At 41.8% G+C, this 19,863-nt stretch overlaps 1 protein-coding gene across 1 annotated transcript; it reads right to left on the reverse strand.

Annotated features, from left to right (window-relative positions):
- Positions 1 to 18,774, reverse strand: LOC127003752 (intraflagellar transport protein 88 homolog). Its single transcript, XM_050870755.1, has 17 exons — positions 18,571 to 18,774; positions 16,349 to 16,525; positions 15,971 to 16,054; positions 15,421 to 15,599; positions 15,131 to 15,326; positions 14,721 to 14,938; positions 12,611 to 12,842; positions 11,409 to 11,566; positions 10,840 to 11,026; positions 10,258 to 10,444; positions 8,929 to 9,076; positions 8,005 to 8,116; positions 7,640 to 7,874; positions 5,625 to 5,763; positions 4,255 to 4,341; positions 1,841 to 1,977; positions 1 to 1,602 (listed from the first exon to the last, which is right to left on the reverse strand). Exons 2-17 carry the CDS (start codon positions 16,505 to 16,507, stop codon positions 1,481 to 1,483), a joined length of 2,580 nt encoding a protein of 859 aa, XP_050726712.1. The 5' UTR covers positions 16,508 to 16,525; positions 18,571 to 18,774; the 3' UTR covers positions 1 to 1,480.
- Positions 18,775 to 19,863: the final 1,089 nt, after the last annotated feature.

Below are 19,863 nucleotides of genomic sequence, written 5' to 3' on the forward strand. Positions count from 1 at the left end.
AGCGTTCAAGTTGTAGGAAGGATCAAATACAGATTGAGGGAGACTTTCTGTGTTTACCAGTGAAAGGAATTAGAAATTTGGACAGCATATGAATGAGCTAGAGTAGAAAGTCGTACGCAGCGGGGCCGTGGGAGGGGCGGGGCCATGCTGTTAGATAGTTCAAAAGAGTAACTAGCAGCACAGTATCGACAGATGATAAAGATGAAACACTGCAGAGGGATTCAAGAGGTGGCAGGGGAGCTGTTGAGGGGGAAACCCATGACTATATTCTGTCCAAAATGGTTGTGTGCGTGGACTCACCCCTCCTCACACACACACACACACACACACACACACACTCTCACCACTCCATGGCGCAACTGGTTAGTTAGAGAGCTGCGCTGCCAGGCTTCGCGGTCTGACAGGGCGGCGGTTCGAGCCCGCTCTGGCCGGATTCTTTCCGTTGACTAGGAGTGGTTTCTATCTCCCCTTCAGCAAGGGGGATGAGGTGTGTGCTGTGTGAGGTCCTGGCAGTACCCAGAGATTGACGATAAAGAGCACTTGCCCATGTCGGGACGGTACCTGCTGGCGATTACGAGTCCAAAACGTGATCAGGCCATGGTGGTGAATTACACACACACACACACACACACACACACACACACACACACACAGAGACACACAGGTTGCAATGGATGCATACATAACTTTTTTTTCACAGAAAAGGGGAAAAAAACGTCTGCTGTGTATATGGTGAGCTTTTAGGATAGGATACAAAACGCCTAACCTCAAGGAAACCAATTTAACAGTAAATGACACGTGAAGTTTCCAGCTGAAATTTTGAGTTATGTATTAACCGAAAATGTCTAATGTAGAAGGGGACAGCTGAGTGCTATATAAAAAAAAATAGAGAATACATGTCTGGAAGATTCTAACGAATTACCAGGTGGAGAAGTTGAGTTTCTGATTCATTAAGGGACACGAAGTTCCTTCTCACCCATTAAAAAAAAAAAAAAAGTCAGAGGTTAAGCGCTCAGTAGTATCCATCCTTGAGTTATATAGTTCATATTGAATTGGTCTCTTGTTGAATAAAGTAGAATAATGCAGAGTAGAGTCATCGGCGTATAAAATGGGTAGGGCTTATTTTAAAGATTATATTATCAATTGGCAAATATATGTAGTGAGTAATAGAACAGAGCCCTGCGGAACACCACTGTTTATACTCTTAGTTTCCGGAGTAGAATATTGACCGTCTATCACAGCGAAAATAGATCTTCTTGAAAGGAATTTGGAAATACGGTACATAGCGAGGTTCATATTTATTATTATTAAACATGCCAATTTGCTAGCTACTACTCCTCAAGTGTATATGAATAAGTATTGATATGTGAAGTCGAACTTGTGCTACACTGGTGTTTCATTCCTAAATGAAATAACTTTCCTTAACGCCGCCACCTTCATGACATGATCATCAAAGCCTGTCTTCAAAAGAGCAATGTCTTTACTCCGGCAAAAGGTCTTCTCCAATGTCCTCATCAGCAAATTCATCTTCATCCTGTTTCCTGCGGAGGCTTGTCTTCGGGCGCTCCTGAAGGGGCCCGAGAGGGTCAACATAGCTGCTGTCTGTGAAAGAAGAATGGACATTCGTATAGTTCTTTTTTGAAGCACAATCGATGCGTAATCTGTGTAACATTACAATGGTACTGCATTCAAATTATAGTTAGTTTTTAGCTGATTACTTTTGAGTCTTGTGGAAATAATGAAATTATAAATATGTCTACTGGATAACTTGATATTCAAGAAGTACCTAAGTTGACAGTTCTTGACTTTGAAATGAAATTAATGAAGTATTAATACAGACCAACTTCCTTGTTGGATGGAATATACGGCTCACTCTCGTCCAGGTCATTGAGGGACAGCCGCGTTGCCCTCCCACTGATGGCAGAGTCGGGGATGCTGCGAGCACTCCTGGCACTCCTGGCACTCCTGGCACTCCGCCTGTAACACACAAACATTAAGTGCTCTACACACACACACACACACACACACACACACACACACACACACACACACACACACACACGCACACGCACACGCATATATATATATATATATATATATATATATATATATATATATATATATATATATATATATATATATATATATATACACACCTGGCTGATATTATTCATATTCTTGTAGCTCTAGCTAATGAAGCTCTAGTCCAGACTATTGAGTACATAAATAATTGGAAACAAAACAAATTTTATCGGAAATTTGAGCCCCACATGCTTAGAAGAGTTAGACTGTACTGTATCTCCGTCACTCCATGCAGTGTTACAAAGGAAGGCGTTTGCAGAACAAATACATCCACCTAAACCTATGTATTGTTATTTCAGATGAAATCGATTCCTGTATTTATGATTTTAATTTAACATAAACCTGTTTTAGAAATAATAGAAAATTTATGTGGAACAGAAAATTCTGTAATATTTCATGAGAGGATACACCGAGGAGGTGCCTGCGTGGAGAGAAAATATTATTTACTTGAAACTAAAAGCTGCCTCTGGGATGTTTAACTCAACTTATTTCTCCTGGTGTATCCCCTTACCTTCTTGTCTTATATATATCCATTCATTTTTTTTCTTAGATAGTCCATTCACTTCAGCTGGATTTCCCCCAACAGTGACTAGCTTCCTCTCCGGCTGGTACGGGCGCTGCTGAGTGGCTGGCGGCGGGCAGTGTGGCTGATGTCACCGCCACTCATAGGCTACCCTTACATAGGCTGAGAAAATGTTCATATTTCTTCTTATCACTTCTTACGGATATTTTTTGACTTTATTGAATTTTAAGCAGTGATTGCACAACTATAACACGCATTAAGAGCTTAAGAGGGCTATAAGTAATGTAAATGCCGCAAACATTAGCTAGAGAAAACATTTAAGGGTATACCACTTCATAAAACCCTTACATGTCCCCTCTTACATCGCACATATTTATAATCTGGGGGTGTCGTCGTGTTCAGGAGGATTGCTTATGTGTGCCTACGCGAACAAATAGTTTGTTCTGAATTTGATATCATAATTGCTGCAAGTAATGAGTCAAAAGTGGATTACACACTAAATGTTATTTTCTGATTTATACTTACTGTAATCATCTTGCCTATTACCAGTGGTGGGATTGATTTTTTTTAAGAACAGGTTCTGTCTATGAGGGGTTTACTAAAATAAGTTATAAGTAAAAAGTGTTCATGGGGGAAAAATTGAGAACCCCTGATTTAAGCTAACAGTAACAACCGGTTCTCGGGATTAAAGAAATTCCAAGAACAGGTTCTTGCGAACCGGTGCGAACCGGCTGAATCCCATCGCTGCCTATTATCTTATCAAGTCGCTAAAATCGCATAATAATTGCATAATCAATCCTTAACCCAATAATGTATTTGAATTTTACCTTTCTCGTACAGGAGGTGAATTAAGTAAAGAAATATGAACATTTTCTGAGTTTACGTGAGGGTATTGGAAAACGGAGCTGCCAGACATTCCGCTCCACAGCCATTTAGCAACCTCCTCGCCAGTCGCTTAGGAATCCAGCACGTGCCGTGTGGCGACACGCCTCATCCCTCTGTTATAGTCCATCCCATCCTGATCTGCGCATGAGCGGGCTCTGCTGTTTTGTCCATTTCATTCACTGCACTGTCTTTTAATAGCTTATACTAAGTTTACCTTTAATCTTATGCTAGTTTTCATGAAAATAGTGGCCAAATTCGATGCTGCCATGGACCCCGTAGCCCAGTTACTATTGAATGGAGAGTATCCCATAAACCTGACCTTGAATCAAAAGAGAACTCTGAGGATTCAGAAGGACATTCATACGATCAGAAGTAAGCCTAGTATAAGCTACAGTATATAAGCTATTGTATAAGCTATCAAAAAGACAAAATAGCACAACCCGTGCATACGCAGATCAGGGGATGGACTATAAAAGAGGGATGAAGCGTGTCGCCACACCGGGCATTGAGCTTTGTTTTAATAATGTAAGAAAACGAAGGGAGTTTGGTTCTTGAGAGACCAGAAAACTAAAAAACAGATTTAGGAGTTCACAAAAATAGGATTAACTTGCATCTTAGAGTATCATTTATCAAAAAAAAAAATTAATTAGAAAAATAATGCAGAATTACTGAAACAGGACCTTTAACATACAGCTACAAAGCATAAGCTAATTCTAGTGCTTGTTCCAGGGAGTGCAACACAGCCATTGAGAAGAAACCTTTACCTGGGACCCGGACTCTTAGGAGTTAAAACTCCATATTCCTCGTGACCCGAGACAGCTGAGCCGGCGCGGGAGGCACGGGAGGAGGATCTGGAGGACCCAGGAACGAGTGCTCAAGGTAGGAGGCCGTGGGCTAAGTAAATGCTATGGCTACAGTGCTGGCTACAATGGTATGAGTAGGGAAATATACTACCAGGTGATACTGAAGCATAATGAATACTTTTTACATCATTATGTAATCATAAAGGGCTCATTCCTATATTAGAAAAGTTTGAGCACGACTAAAGTTTATTTTAGGACTGCAGATTGAAGAAAGTATCAGCAAACTTTTGCATTTGGTAATGAGAGTAAAAAGTTACCATTTGAGAAGCTAGGAAAAAGTGTTTGATAGAGGTTGTGATAGAATTCAAAACATGTGAATAATATTGTGGACTACAGCAAAAACTAAGCTGTGGCTGTAGCTTGCTACAAGTACAGTAGAGTAGGCTGTTCAACTAATATTTATAATTAAATGTTTCCTGCAAAGTAAATACAAGAGCTTTTATAGTAGGCATACACATATAGTACAATAATTCATGGTCAGTGCCATCTCTACTGTGCACCACTGACGGAAACATCAGGATCTACAAGACAAGGTCCTCGGCCTGCCTACAAACATATTAGTTCTTGGCTCCTCGCCTAACTGACTTGAAGAATGGGGTATTTAGTAATGGGCTATTTTTTATATAATTTCATGAGCATAGCCAAATCTTAAATTTGCTTGCTTAAACATGTTCTTTATTAGAAATATGACTAATACTTATTCTTAAAATTTGGTCACCTTCAGGTTGCAACAATACTGCTCAAGAGCTTTAGTGCCATCACAGTATTGTGTATTTCCACATCTCGAATACATGATAATTAGATTTATTCGGGTATTTTTCTCCCAAGATTTGCCTCGGGATATGAACCCGGGCCCCTGAGGCGGCCAGCTAGCGTCAGGCCAAGAGGTATTCCGAGGCTTTATGATAAGACCACTTGGAGTCTTTATCAGCTTCTTGGATTATTACAGTAGTACAATGTGCCGGGCTTTACAATGTCCAAAGGGCAGACAGTCTCAAGAATCTCTGAAACTATGTTTTAAACAAGATATTTCATGAGAAATTCACCTGAGTTTTTCTAACAGGACATGCAAGAGTGTTACTTTTTTTTTTTTACCAGTCTTAATGCAAATTTATCATTTGGTAATTTGTGATGGGAAGCACACACCCATTTGTTGTATAATGTTTTTGAATATTGCAATATTATAAAATGGTTTTACAAATATATCATAAGAGCAGGTAATACTACATGTACTTGGTGAAAACATTTTCCTACAACGAAGAACCACTAGCCTGCGTGAGCCTGGGCGAGAGCTGCTGGCCCGGATGTCCCGCTGCTCCTGTGCCCGCTCCACCTTCTTCAGCTCCATGGCGTACTCTGCAGCTTCTTTAAGACCAAGGTCGTTACTCAGTCTTATGAGCAGCTTGAGACCTAAAATCAGAATGTAAATTGGATATACGTTTTTTTTATTCAAGCAATAGTGGTAAGGTTAAAAAGGATAATTAACTGTTTGGGATGATTGTTCAGATTTACTAATTCCGTAACGGGCGGGGAATGGAGGCAGTTATTACTCGAAAGACATGGTTGATTGGTCTAATGGAAAAATGTAACAACAATACTTTTTTTGTTGAGGCGAGAATTATATCCTGCACCTCTTACTATGTTACCGCCAGAAGGAGGAACGGATAGGAGGTGGTTCTGGCAGAACAAATAATAGGTGAGGAGCAAATAAGATAAATAGGAAAAGAGTATGAAGGTTGTGGCGCTCATGGTGTAGGGACGCCTGTCCTCCGTTGATATCCGGGTACTATCGCAAAGGCCACATTTATCGTCGGGAATGTTATAACATCATGGTCAGAGAGGTCACCAAATCCATTAGGCTGCCCCACACTCGTATGAAGGCGCCCTTGTTCAGGGTCCTGAGTGAAACGCCATACAGGAGAGGATATGGTCTCAAGGAGAGGAGGGAGAGGCAGATCGCTAAAGGTTTGACGACGGGAAGACGTGTCTTCTCGTCTTCGCTGACTGCCCCTGCAGGAGAACTCCACCTGAAGGAGGGACACGAGGAACAGAACGACGGAGACGTTTCAGTAGGACCCGAATACGTTAAGTGCATTCGCCTGTCGTAGTACGATATTATATACTGTATTGTTGTTGCCTTCGTTGCCTTCATACAATGTAGGATGCTAAATGTCAACGTTAGTAGATGTTAAGTGACATACACATATAATGTTGGAGGTTAAATGTTAAGTGAAGTGCTTAGCTGCCCGTTGTGGTGCTCAGAGACACGGACGTTTTGAGTTTTATGTTTGTGATCCTGAAGGCTAATGTTATTGTTGACAGGTTTGACCACATTATATCGTGCGTCTACAAGAAGGGTCGTTTCATTGTCCTACCGCCTACACAACGGCGGTAACATACTACCTGCCAGAGGAAGGCAACCACTTTACCGAAGATGTCAAACGGATGCGTGTAAATTTGAAACCACTCTCCATCCGGCGGGTCACGGGTGGCTTCCTTTCCCGCTTTAGGTTAATACTGTGTCTCTTTCTATTTTTATTCAAGATTCTTTGGTAGCGTTAACGTCCTCCGAGAGAAAGTAGGCCATCACTGCACTCCAGGGAATTTCAACTGAGAGTATGCAGGATCCCGCGCCACCAGCATGCATGCAAAACAGCATTTCTCCAAACATGGGACGTCTGTCTGATGGGGAAATGTTACAACAACATTTTGTTGGGACGTGGTTCGATCCTGCCCACGTGCGACGGGAAGGCCACATCTTTGCCGATGTTGCCAAAGAGATACCATACTGTTTCGTCGTGCTATTTTGCTGCGATCCTGCGCCGGGCCGCCTTCACAGTCGTTTTGTTTGTTTTGATCGTTACCAATGGAGCCGATCGACGCTATAGTTTTCCACGTGAAACTAGCCTATGGGGTAGTGGCGGCTGCAGAGGAAGCGAGAGGTGTTGAGTGTGTGGTAAGGTGCGGGGCTTGGCTAACCCCGCAGCCGCCACTACCCCATCGGCCAGTTTTAAGTGGAAATTGTATAGCGACGATCGCCGCCATTGGTAACGATCAAAACAAACAAAGCGACTGTGAAAGCGGCCTTTTAGTCTCGACAGAAGAGGGGGATGGGCTTAATAAGATAAATGATGAGCTATGATTAAGTAGCCTCGTATTCTTAAGGCCACTGTGCTCTTTAAGGGTTGAACTAAAAACAAGACCTAAAATATTTGTTCACTTAGATTTTATGATCATGAGAGATTTTTTTTTAAATCTCTTAAGTTCAAAGTAGGTTTTTACTTACATTCGACATTTTCTGGAAACCGTCGATTGATCTGCTTGTATGTTTGCAGCGCCTGTTGGTAGTTGCCGGAGCGGCGGTGGCAGGCCGCCACCATGAGCTGCCACTTGGGCTCGTCAGGCTGCATGAGGGCTGCTCGCTCGAAGTAGCTGATGGCCTTTTCCGCCACTTGATGTTCAATGAAGTAAGAGCCCAGCCAATCTATAACCTCCAAGTTGCTTGGAAAGTAGCGATATGACTGCAAGGCCAATGAAAAACAATTGGTAAAACTTATGAAAAGTAAGGGAAGGGATTTGCCTAGCTTCAGTCATGACATGCACTGCAGAATTCATGTGTTTAGATGTGTTGCAAATGCAAGCTATACCTACATCAAAGTAGTATTGATAAGCTTGTTGTTTGTCTCCCTCTGAGTCAAAGATCTGGCCCAACCGTTGGTGGATGTGTGGATCAGTGGGCACCAGACCCAGCAGCTGCAGGTACCTGTGGAAGGGGCAGGCAGGACAGGTGCAGAATGTTGGGAAAGGCCTTTGTCATTTAGGGCACTAGTAATGGCTAAAGACGATGATCGATGACGCTGCTGCTGCTCCTGATGATGATAATGACAATAATGTGGAAATTGGGAATCAATTTTAAGTAAATAGGATTGTTCATAGTACTCCCATGAAAACTCTGGATTGAAATTCTTAAAAAAAAAAAAATCACAGCCAATGATCATCATCATCATCAGCCCTCTTTAGGTCACTATAACAGGACAAAGGCTTTTCCCAGCATTCTCCACTTTGATGTTAGTTTACTCCATCCTGCACTAGCAGAGATTCGAGCTTCATTTCTGCCTGATTATTTGTCCTTGACTTCACCCACAGTTCATGGGTTGGCACTTTGCTGGGTTGGCACCAAAGTAACAAAGTAGCTAAACCAACCCACCTATAAATTATTAACCTAACATAGAGTTAAATTAGCCAACCGATACTATTGATAGCTTTTGTGAATTTGTATTCTTAACATGTAGGCTACGTAGATCTTTGCTAAAGTGCAGATCATCAACAAGGAAATTTAATAATACGCAAGTGTGATTGGGGCATTTGGGGGCAGCTTGTAGGAAAATGTAATTAATGACAGAGTAAAAAACGGAAAGCTGAGAATATTTTGATTAACTAAAGGCTGATTTTGGGGAAGATAATGAGAGATTTACATCTAGCTTCAGTAACACATGGTCTCCAAAATCTAAGTGAGATTATATGTTTGTAATATATTCTTTGTGAAGAAACGAAGGAAGGGGAGGCGTGACCCACCACTCTGATGCCTGGTCGTTGTCCTCCAGCAGCTGGTAGAGGTGGGCGATCTGGTAGACAACGGGAGGGTAATTGCGAACTATGGCGTGCATCTTGAGAAGGGAATCCAGCGCATGCTCGTAATTATGAAGTTTCTTGTTGGTCAGACCTAGAAACGAGTTGAAATTTGTTGTTGTTGTTGTTAAAGATTTACCCCTAGTACCACTAGAGGAACGGGCCCTTAAGAGGGAGAAGACCGCCCCCCCCCCCCCTGCACGAGGTAGCACGGGCCTTAGCAAAGGCAGGGTGCCGACAGACCGACTCTATCGGCGATCGAAATCTAGCCGACCAAGTCGGTCTGTCGACGAGGACTGGCGTGTCTCTCATGAAATTTGTATAATCTTAATCAACTGATACTTTCAAATGTTAAGGAAGTTGGTAGACTTGACAGATTGCAACAGGCGGGGTTAAAAATGTTGAATACAAAACTGAAAAGGAATGAATCAGACAAAATATAAGAAAAATCAAAAACAAAATGTTATGTGTTTCGGAATTATCTATCTGTAGTTGCATTTGCTTAGGTTGTGATGGTTCAAAATATGGTCCGTACTCCCTGAAGGCTGCAAAAACGAGTCCGAAAGGTGTGGTCAGGAAGAAGTGGAGTCTCCACAGGAGTATATAAAGCAACAAGTGAGAATTGAGATTCCATTTTTTTTGTCATCTTTCTTTGTCTTTGCAATTTTTCATTACCATTTATATATTTTTCATTTATTTCTTATCTTTTATTAGTGCGGGCCTATGGTACTGTTAGTACAGCTCCGCTGGTATACGGCACAAGTCTCGGCTGTCGCATGGATTTTTTTTATAGTGAGTACTTCATAGTGAATGGTTAAACTAACGTATAGAAGGGATATACATTATGTTGTGATATGGAGAAAAACTGTGTTCAGTATGAGAAAATTGGGAAACTGGTCTTTTTTTTCTATTTAGCCATAAGAATACGCTCATCAGACATTTTCCATAGGCCGTATTAGAACTTTACTTCAGCTATACAGTACCCATTTAATTTTTGGGGAAATCTTATATTTCTGTCAGGACGCTGACTGACGGAGCTATTTAGAGCTCAATACAAATGTTCGGGGTAGGTATGAGGATGAGAGTCTCTCTCAGGGAGACGGCGGCCAGCAGACCGGCTACACTGGCAGACGCCGGCAGAGCCGGTCCAATAACGAGGACTGGCGTGTCCCTGAGGCTGTGTGTGGGAAATGAACACTGAGCAGCCTATATATCCACTGTGAAAATGGTTGCGGGTATGATGTTATAGTTTGATGAAATCCATACCCCGCTTACCAAGGTTATATAAGGCTTCCACACAGGACGCATCAATGTCCAAGGCAGCAATGTAGTGTTCCCGAGCCTTCTCAAAGTCCTCTCGTTTGTAGCAGCAGTTCCCGAGGTTTACAAGCGCTGAATCATTGTAACCATTAGCGTCTCGGGCCATCTGGGCGTAGTTCTCCGCCAGGTCTGTCTCATTTTGCTGTTAAAAAGACACATGACTCAATTATTATATCAAAAAGTCTAAGTAAGAAAAACAAAATATGCAAAGAGAGTGGTTTGAGAAGTGACTGATTGGGTGAAGCAAGGTACTCTGAGATGGTCCGCACATCTGAGAGGAAGGAGGATGGATCAGTTTGTGAAGAGAGTGTGTGAGAGTAGGCTCGAGGGAGGTGTTATCAAAGGGAGACCACCAGTTATAATGACCAATACAGTGGATATGTATTGGAGAGAGTATTGACTGGTGCCTGTGTGGAGGTGAGCTGGAACACAAAACTGGAGATTCTTCTGCTATGTTCACACTTTTGAGGAAGTTCTAACGAAGGGACAGAGAATCGGACACACTGATAGATAGATATATACAGAAGAATCACTCACCAGAAAGTAGAGGAAGGAGAGATTAGTGGCTGCTGTGCTCGCTACTTTAGTCTCCTTCTTCTCAAACATCTTCAGAGTCTCAACTGCATCCTTGAAATTCTTCTGTCTCAGGTACATGACAGCCTTGTTGATCTCCAGGTCATTGGCCAGGTCAGCATACTGGGAGTTCTTAATAGCATCAACACACCTGTTTCGGCAGTGAACGGTAACAACTGTAGCATAGCCATTTAGAACTATGTAGAAGGAAAAAATGTACAAACTCTGGTCAAGTATAATCACGTACATATAAATGAACTTGCATGGTGAGTAACGTTAAGAGATACTGGTTTGGTGGACCGAGAAATGTAGGAGTATAGTTGATTTTTTTTTTTTTGGGGGGGGGGGGTGAAAGGGAAGGATCCGATCTTGACAAGGGGGAATATACGAACAGAGGGGAGATTTATCTGTCATGTTCATCTACTCAGAAGAAAGTTCAGTACAGTAAAGTGCATTAAGCTAGCGATATATATTGACTTATGGTTATAGAGCAGTTAAAGGCTCAGCTTGTAGTGTTTGGAGGTTTAACCCACCAGTTGTAGCCATCACTGAAATTATTCTCAATCACTGGTGAGATCAGCTTGGCAGCGGTCAGGATGGAGCGCTCTGCCTCTTGCTTCATCTGGCGCTCCATCTTGCGCAGAGGATCATTGCGAATTACTTCCAAAATGAGGTTGGCCTGAGTGTCATCCTGAAACATGAGTTATACATGTCAAATTTCTGTGAGGAAGACTTCTAGTAGGCACAAATTAAAAAGAAAGACGAGAGTGAGAAATTTTAAGTAACTGCTGATCCAGTGTTAGAGCCTTTTCATGACTAAGACTTAACCATTTCCCCACAGTTCACTAGCGGTGCCTAGCATATGTTAGAAAAAAAAATACCGTCTTAATTAGATTTGAAACTCAGGCTTCAGGTGTGTTATTTAATGTATTAAATAACTATTCAAAGGCATCAAATATCTTTATTTCTAAGTAGCCATTATGTCCTGCTTCTAAATGCATTGGCAGATAACAATTTCTTGGTATGACAGTCTCAAATTCCATGTTCAGTGACACATACAACAGATTCAGCACCTGACCGGATATAATGTTGGACGTAATGTTTGATTAGAGTGATCTCCGAAACCCAAATTTATGAACTTTTATAGTCTCTTTCTGTTCATTCACAACATGTAGGTCGGTATTTTAAAATACTTTCGTTTCTCACATCAGCTATTTCTAAAGGTCAAAGAGGGGGTCAATCGGGTTCTAATGAGCGTTTCTTTAGGTTCATGGTACAGAAGAAGGGTCAAACTACCACCTGGCTTATAAACAACTACTTAAAATGCCCAAAACTCCTACGAAAGCCTTGTCAAATGTGTAAACTTGGGCGACGAAATGTTTAGCAATACGGCCCGTAGTACTCCTTTCATCTTCAAGGTCCCACATTTCTTCCTTACATGTGCATGTCTGAGATATTCTTTCACTTCCATAACCACTGCAGGAGCTTCTTATATACATTGTTTTTACCTACTTCATATGGCATCTTATTCCTCAGTCCAATCAGTCAAACTGCTTCGTGGTGCAACATCTATATACCACTTCAGTCTATCGCCCTTGTCTAAGGCTTGTCCAACCTTCCTTATTTGTTAATTACTCTTATCATTTGGCTCCTTTATAAATAATAGCAATACCTGAGTAATGAACACAAAAAATAGGAAATGTTCTAAGCAGTAGCATGAGAAAGCATAACTTACTGATGATGTTGTGTATTTCTCATCGTCATCAATGTCCAGTTGACACTCCAGCAGACGTAGAAACCCTTTTTTCATCTTCTCCTTATCCCCAAGGGCGTAGTAAGCCGTGACCAAGTCCAGACCTGTTTTGAAGTTGGCCTCCTCCTGCATGATGTACTCGAAGCTGGTACAGGCCTCGGAGTACTGGCCCATCCGTACGAACACCAAGCCAATGTTGTGCATGATCTTGATCCTGAAATTATATAAAAAAAAACATTCGATCCATGGGACCATTCAGGGAAAACAGAACTGGCGCTGTGGGACTCAGGGTGGAACTGTTGTCTTTGGCGGAGGTCTGCGGTCTCCGAACGCTCTTGTTATGATGATGATGATGATAATAATGATGATAATGATAAAAAATAATAATGATGATAATGATAATATTAAAAATTGCTACTACAGTTATTATTATTATTATTATTATTATTATTATTATTATTATTATTATTATTATTATTATTATTATTATTATTATTATTATTATTATTATTATTATTATTATTATTATTATTATTATTATTATTATTATTATTATTATTATTATTATTATTATTATTATTATTATTATTATTATTATTATTATTATTATTATTATTATTATTATTATTATTATTATTATTATTATTATTATTATTATTATTATTATTATTATTATTATTATTATTATTATTATTATTATTATTATTATTATTATTATTAATATTATTATTATTCCCTCCCACGGCCCCGCTGCACACGACTTTCTACTCATGCTCATCCCTATTTTGTCCAAACCCCTTATGCAAGAGTTAACCAGCATCTCCATTCTTTCATCCCCTTCACTGGTAAACTCTGGAACAGTGTTCCTTCGTCTGTATTTCCTCCTGCCTATGACTTGACCTCTTTCAAGAAGAGTGTATCAAGACACCTCTCCATCCGAAATTGACCTCTCTTTTGGCCACTCTATACTTATCACTATATGAGAGCAACAGTTAGCGGGCTTTTTTTTACATCTTTTTGTTGCCCTTGAGTTGCTCTCTGTGCTGTAAAAAATAAATAAAAAATATTGTTATCATATTTATCATTATTATTATGATTATTATTATTATTATTTTTACTTCGCTACTATTTTTTGCGAGATCCCCCACGAGATCACTAACTCAAGAGCTTCCCAATGATATGCTTGGCAGGGTCGTATCAGCCCTAGTCATGGAGAAATAGGTATATGCTCGCACGCACGCACCCAGGAACGCTTACTCGCTCGCACACAAGCACACAAAATGATGCAACCAGAATCCATATGACAGACAATCTGTCGTATGGATCCTGGATGCAACTGCAGGAATATACGCTCTTCTCGCTCCTCACGCCCCGCAATGGTGACCCCGTTATTGGTCGTATTCATGCATTTTTACACCTGTTGTCCCACACCTGCACAGTAGCTAGTCTTGCAGATTCCATAAGCATCCCACCAGTCATTACAGTAACCTGCACTATGCCAGCGAGTCTGAGTGACCAGGAAACTTGTTGGTGTCTACTCTGTGTCAATCAGTATCTGTATTAGTCACGCATGGAATCACAAACAACACAGAGAAGCAATATCAGCCTCACACTCACCATGGACAAGAAGACATGTGACAGGAATAAGAAAAAAAAAACAGGCAACTATAAGAGGATTTGGTTACTTCGGGAGGCGATGGCTGAGTGGTCGGCGTGAGGCCGAGGATCGAGGTTCGAGTCCCACTGATACTCGCTGACAAACCATCGCCGACAACCATCGCCGAGTGGCGGAAGGTTACCCACATGCTGCCCAGATTTTCAATCAACCCTAACTTCAGCGACTTCGTTCAAGAGGAGCACCGGGGGTCAGCATATAGGAAGAGTCATATATCAAGGCAGCCACTATATAAATAAAATTCGCTTGCGCCATTAACGGGCTGGGATGGTTTAAGAGATCGCTGAAGAAAAGCCTGCCGGTGCTATATAGGCAGAATATAAAAAAAAAAGTAATAACAAGGACACGTGGCTGCTTTGCACACAATTTTAGCTTAAAGCCTGTTTATACAGAAAGTATTTTTAAAGGTGCACAAACCTCATACTCTTGTGTGTGTTGGGCACCTGGTCGAGAGCCATGCGGTAGAACTTGATGGCCTTGCTGTACTGGCCCATCCTGTAGTGGATGTTGCCCATGTTGACGCGCAGCCGCCCGGAGTTGTTGAACATACGGTCCTTGGTGATGACCTGGTAGGTGTTGAGGGCCTCCGTGTACATGTCATTAGCAGCGTACTGGTTCGCCAGGTTGAAGAGGACCTGTTACGGGAAAAAAAACACCAACCTGTATCTGTATGTAACTTGTCTTTATTATATTTATGCTGCAGCTTTGATCCGTCTATATTATGGTGTGTGTGTGTGTGTGTGTGTGTGTGTGTGTGTGTGTGTGTGTTCATTTATTTATTGCGGTGTGTTCTTTGTGAGTATGCACTGTGAACGCTAATCACTCACAGAGAAGGTGAGGTCGAGGTTGTGGCCGTCCGACAGGCCCGCTTGTTCCCGCTGCCTGATGAGGGAACGCTCCTTGCTGGAGGCCTCCTTGGCACGGTCGAGGGCCAGGCGCACCTCCCCACGCGAAGCCGCCAGGCACGATTCTTCAATGAGCCCCATCACCCGCCGCTCCAGGGACTTGATTTTTTCTTCGGGACTGAACCAAAAATTATTGATACCTCGTAAACAAAGTTGTTCATTATAGAAAAAGAGCATAATATAAGATAGTTGAATAATTTGGGTGGCGCTACCTTTCCTCCGACTTTGAGATAAGGGGAGGTGCGGGACCCCTACTGGCTTGGTGGAGGGGATCAAACGAGCTGCCGTGAGATGTATAGCCTGTGCCTCTCATGCTGGTCATTGGCCGCCGCAGCCCGTCACTGGAGCTCCCGCCGCCCGCCGTCTGTCCCATGGAACTGTGCAGCGACACCTGGCGGAGAGCATGGGCACGAAGGCCATGTGTTATATCTGTGGGGCCTCATGAAGCGGGTAAAAATTTCATGAGAGACCGATAGCGGCAATGTTGTATAGAGGTGAAAAGTCGAATGAGGGTCAAGGGGGGAGGGATTAACGCTGATGAAAAAAGATACATTATTGAGGTAAATGCAGGACTGGTCATTGTAATTACACCTGCAAAGGACAATAGGAGATGGTTGAAACTTTGAAGTACTAACGGGTAACTGGTGTCGGTTAAGTCTATTGAGTGATCGAAATTAGAAGCCAATGAGAGAGGGTTGATGACAAATGTTAAAAAAAAGACTGATGAAATGAAGGCAAAGGTTTCCCCTGTCCGTAGCTCACCCCGGGGCCCTGCTGCGACGTGCCGAGGCGGGGGACGGCGGCCGAGGTGAGGCGCAGGCCGGTGGGGGGCGCCCGACTCTGCGTCTGGAGAGGAAGAGGAAAGGCGTGCGACAAGGGGAACGTGAACGGTCAGTTTGGTTATCGTATGTAGTAGTATATATGTAGTAGTAGTAGTAGTAGTAGTAGTAGTAGTAGTAGTAGTAGTAGTAGTAACAGCAGTAGTAGTAGTAGTAACAGTAGTAGTAGTATTGCACAAATACAGCATAATATTCAGGTGGGACCGTTACTAAAATAGACGCTTCACAAATAAGTATGATAAAGGGGAGACAGTAACACTATATAGATGCCTTGTCCCTGTGCCTCCACGCCTCGACTCACCGGGGGGCGTCGTCCATGGCTGGTGCGGACAGCTTCCTGGAAACCCGGATCGCTCTCCAGTTGGGTCGTGTCGAGGGCCGGGTGCACGGTGTCGAAGCCTGAGTAGAGGTCTTCGTCATCGTCCCCGGCGAAGCGCAGTGTTTCCATCATGGCTGTCATTGGGACGGGTCTCGTCGCCTCTGTACCACCAAGGGCAAAAGATTAATGTTATATTAATTGCAGTGCTTGATGGGTCACGTGAATGCTGTTGAATTCCCGGTTGTGTGTTTCCGCCAGTATGTTTGACACTGGGCCTCGGCAAGGGACAAGCGTTACATGTCATTAAGTTAGTGTTGGGTTACGTGCTTGATGTCAAATTTCAAAACTCCGCTCATTTGATGCTCAGTTTTTTTAATTATATTTTATTTACTGAAGAATAGACACGAAAGTATTAAGTATTATATGAATATGATGGCTGCCAGTGTGCTAGGTCCTCTTCACCCTCCTTTACATCACCAAAAACACGAGTGGGAGAGTTAAACAATTAATTAAAGGGTTTGGTGGGTCACGTTTTGATGTCAAATTTCAGGGGTTCCCATCATGGTTGTGGCTAAGGTCCTCACCCTCTGCATCACCGGAAGCACAAGTGTCAGACCTAAACATATTTCAAATGGTTCGGTGGATCTTTTTTTCTTACGCTCAATTACAGGTAAAGAGTTACACTACCTGGAGGGTGGCGGCCAGGAACTGAGCTCCTCACTCGTTATAGTATTTTTACTACATTAAATACAGCGCACTTCTGAGCCATTTTAAAAACGTTATCAGGACATGAGGATGTAAGAGAAGTGAACAGTTTAGCTTCCAAAAATACTGAGATTTACATAGATTTACATAGAAATTCAGACCACACAGACCCTGTGGTCCAGACTAGGGGGTCTGTCCTTAAGCCTAAATGATTTTAAATTAATAAGATGGCTCCAAAACTTTGCATTTCTACTTTAGTAAATATTAAGTTGTAGGAAGTGTCGGTCGAGCTTGTTTTTAAAGGAGTCAATCGTGTTACACTGGACCACTGAAGGTGGGAGCTTATTCCTTTCTCGCTCTACAACGTTGGTGAAGAAAAATTTGGTGTAACGTGAATTTACTTGTTTAGACCTAAATTTTGTGCCATTATTTCTCGTTCGCAGAGTTTCATCGATTATAAACAATTTTGATTTGTCCACATTCGTAAAACCATTAGGTATTTTAGAGTAGTCGATCAGTTTTCCTCGGAGGCGACGTTTCTCAAGTGAGAGCAAGTTATGAGTTGAGAGCCTCTCGTTGTAAGCTTTGTTGTGCAAGGAAGAGATTATATTTGTTGCCCGACGTTGAACACTTTCTAATTTAGCAATGTCCTTTGCATGGTGGGGAGACCAAAATTGAACCTCATATTCCAAGCGGGGTCTGAGTAAACTATTGTAAAGCGGGAGTATTACATCTTTATTTTTGAATAAAAAGTTTAGCTTAATGAAGCCAAGCATACTATTCATTTCATTTGCTGCGTCAGTGCATTGCTGTGAGAACTTGAGGTTTGACGCAATTTTGACACCCAAGTCCTTGACGCACTGAACGGTTTTGAGTTTAACGCCGCGCATTTCGTGATCGAACCTCTTATTTTCTTCTTCAAACTTGAAGAACCTGGCACTTATCTATATTAAAGGGCATCTCCCATCTATCAGACCAAGCTGAAAGAGTACATTCCCGGTCCTAACACCCTGTATCATCAAACGAGGCCGAACGATCCCACGAGAGAAGAGGAACGACCCAAAGAACGTATATAAGGCATGAGGAGAGCCGCATTCCTATCGGGAAAACTTGAGCGAGGAGGCTGCTCGTCTCCATGGTGACGGGATGGCGACTTGTTTGTTGTGACGGCCACCAAAACATTGCATGGCAGCTTACGTGTAATGCGACATCTATGAGGAACAAAATAAATATAGGCGAGGGATGCTACTTATATGCTAGCCAGGGAATATATATTGGTTGAAGACAACGTTGGGGTCTCATGCATATCACTTCCGTACCCTCCACCCACTGAGTAGATTAAAGAAAGTTCTCACACATTTAAGACTCCCTTCCATATTCCTTTCGTTTCAGATTCTGCTTTTTTACTCATTGGCATATCTTTTTTCCCATTAGTACGTAAGAACACTACATTACTTTCATATTTTGCTGAAGTTTTCGGATCGCACTAACTGCAATACCTGTGGCTGGGGAGCACAGGTGAGGCAGGTACGCAGGTGAGGCTCAGCAAGACGCCGCTCCAAGGCCAAGGGCGGGACGGGAGAAGACTTGGGTCGGCCTCGAGTGTTCTGGCAGACACTCGATATTAATGGTTCAGCACGGGCACGGACGAGTGGCTGAGTGTGGCATCGGTTCAAGGCAGCGCGGCGGGCACCACTCACTGCCTTGACAGGTAATGCGTTGCCTAGGGACGGAAGAAGTGTCGTACAGTAATTGTCGTTACTTATTAAACTTTTATGAAGTATGTAGTCGTTTCTTTCCCCTGCATTAGTGGCAAAAAAATAAAAAATCTACTACTGCTACCGATACTAGGCCTCTTTTTTATACTACTACTACTACTACTACTACTACTACTACTACTACTACTACTACTACTACTACTATTACTACTACTACAACAAATAATAATAATGGTGATGATAATAGTAATGATGATGATAATAATAATAATAATAATAATAATAATAATAATAATATAACTATCATCATTACTATTATTGCTTTATTATTATTATTATTATTATTATTATTATTATTATTATTATTATTATTATTATTATTATTATTATTATTATTATTATTAATATCATTATTATTATCATCATCATTAGCAGCAGAAGTAGCCTAACTGTCCTAATCAAGAATACGGGCGTTTGCACAAATAAAAAATAAAAAAAAATCAAATATATACAAAAAAAGTGCTTGCAGGGTCAGAGTTCATAAAGCCTTTCCCAAACGTTTCACGAAGGTCATGACAAACAGAATAGTTGCAGCACTAGGCTTTACGAATGCAGGAATCAAACTGGATTTCATAGTGGACAAGGGCGCCTGCAGGATTATTTTCAAGGTGGGGCAGAGTCATTATACGTTCCATACATACATAATTACATATCTAATTTAATATTTCTATTGGTTAATCACAAGGCAATGGAATACAGTGTTATCAATAAGCGCAGCAAAAAGTGTCCTTCTGAGGCTTTGAAAACGTTAATTCTGTTGCCAACGAGAGTATGAACGGCAATATGATGGATTTACAAAGGAGATCAAATGTCCCCCCCCCCTCCTGCCCCCCTTGCCCCCTCTTCCGGACGTTCAAGGTGGTGGATACTCAACAACCGACCTCATCCTTACCATTAATTAACCAAGCTGTTGAAGAATCTACATGTTGAGTGAAATAAACCACTGCGCAATTAAGGCTTTCGTAGATTATGAGCATTGGACTCGGACTCGGTCAAAACGTTATCTCGCAGGCA

Source organism: Eriocheir sinensis, chromosome 26 (genome assembly GCF_024679095.1).
Source record: "Eriocheir sinensis breed Jianghai 21 chromosome 26, ASM2467909v1, whole genome shotgun sequence".
In the NCBI taxonomy this organism is placed as follows: Eukaryota; Metazoa; Arthropoda; class Malacostraca; order Decapoda; family Varunidae; genus Eriocheir; species Eriocheir sinensis.

Bases quoted from the DNA above. Each gene is read 5' to 3' on its own strand.
- LOC127003752 (XM_050870755.1), bottom strand. From the start codon at position 16,507: ATGACAGCCATGATGGAAACACTGCGCTTCGCCGGGGACGATGACGAA. The intron at 16,055-16,348 runs GTGAGTCGAGGC...CTTCCTCTCCAG, and splicing joins GCCATGGACGACGCCCCCCG to ACGCAGAGTCGGGCGCCCCC. The intron at 1,603-1,840 runs GTCTGTATTAAT...CTTCTTTCACAG, and splicing joins TCCATCCAACAAGGAAGTTG to ACAGCAGCTATGTTGACCCT.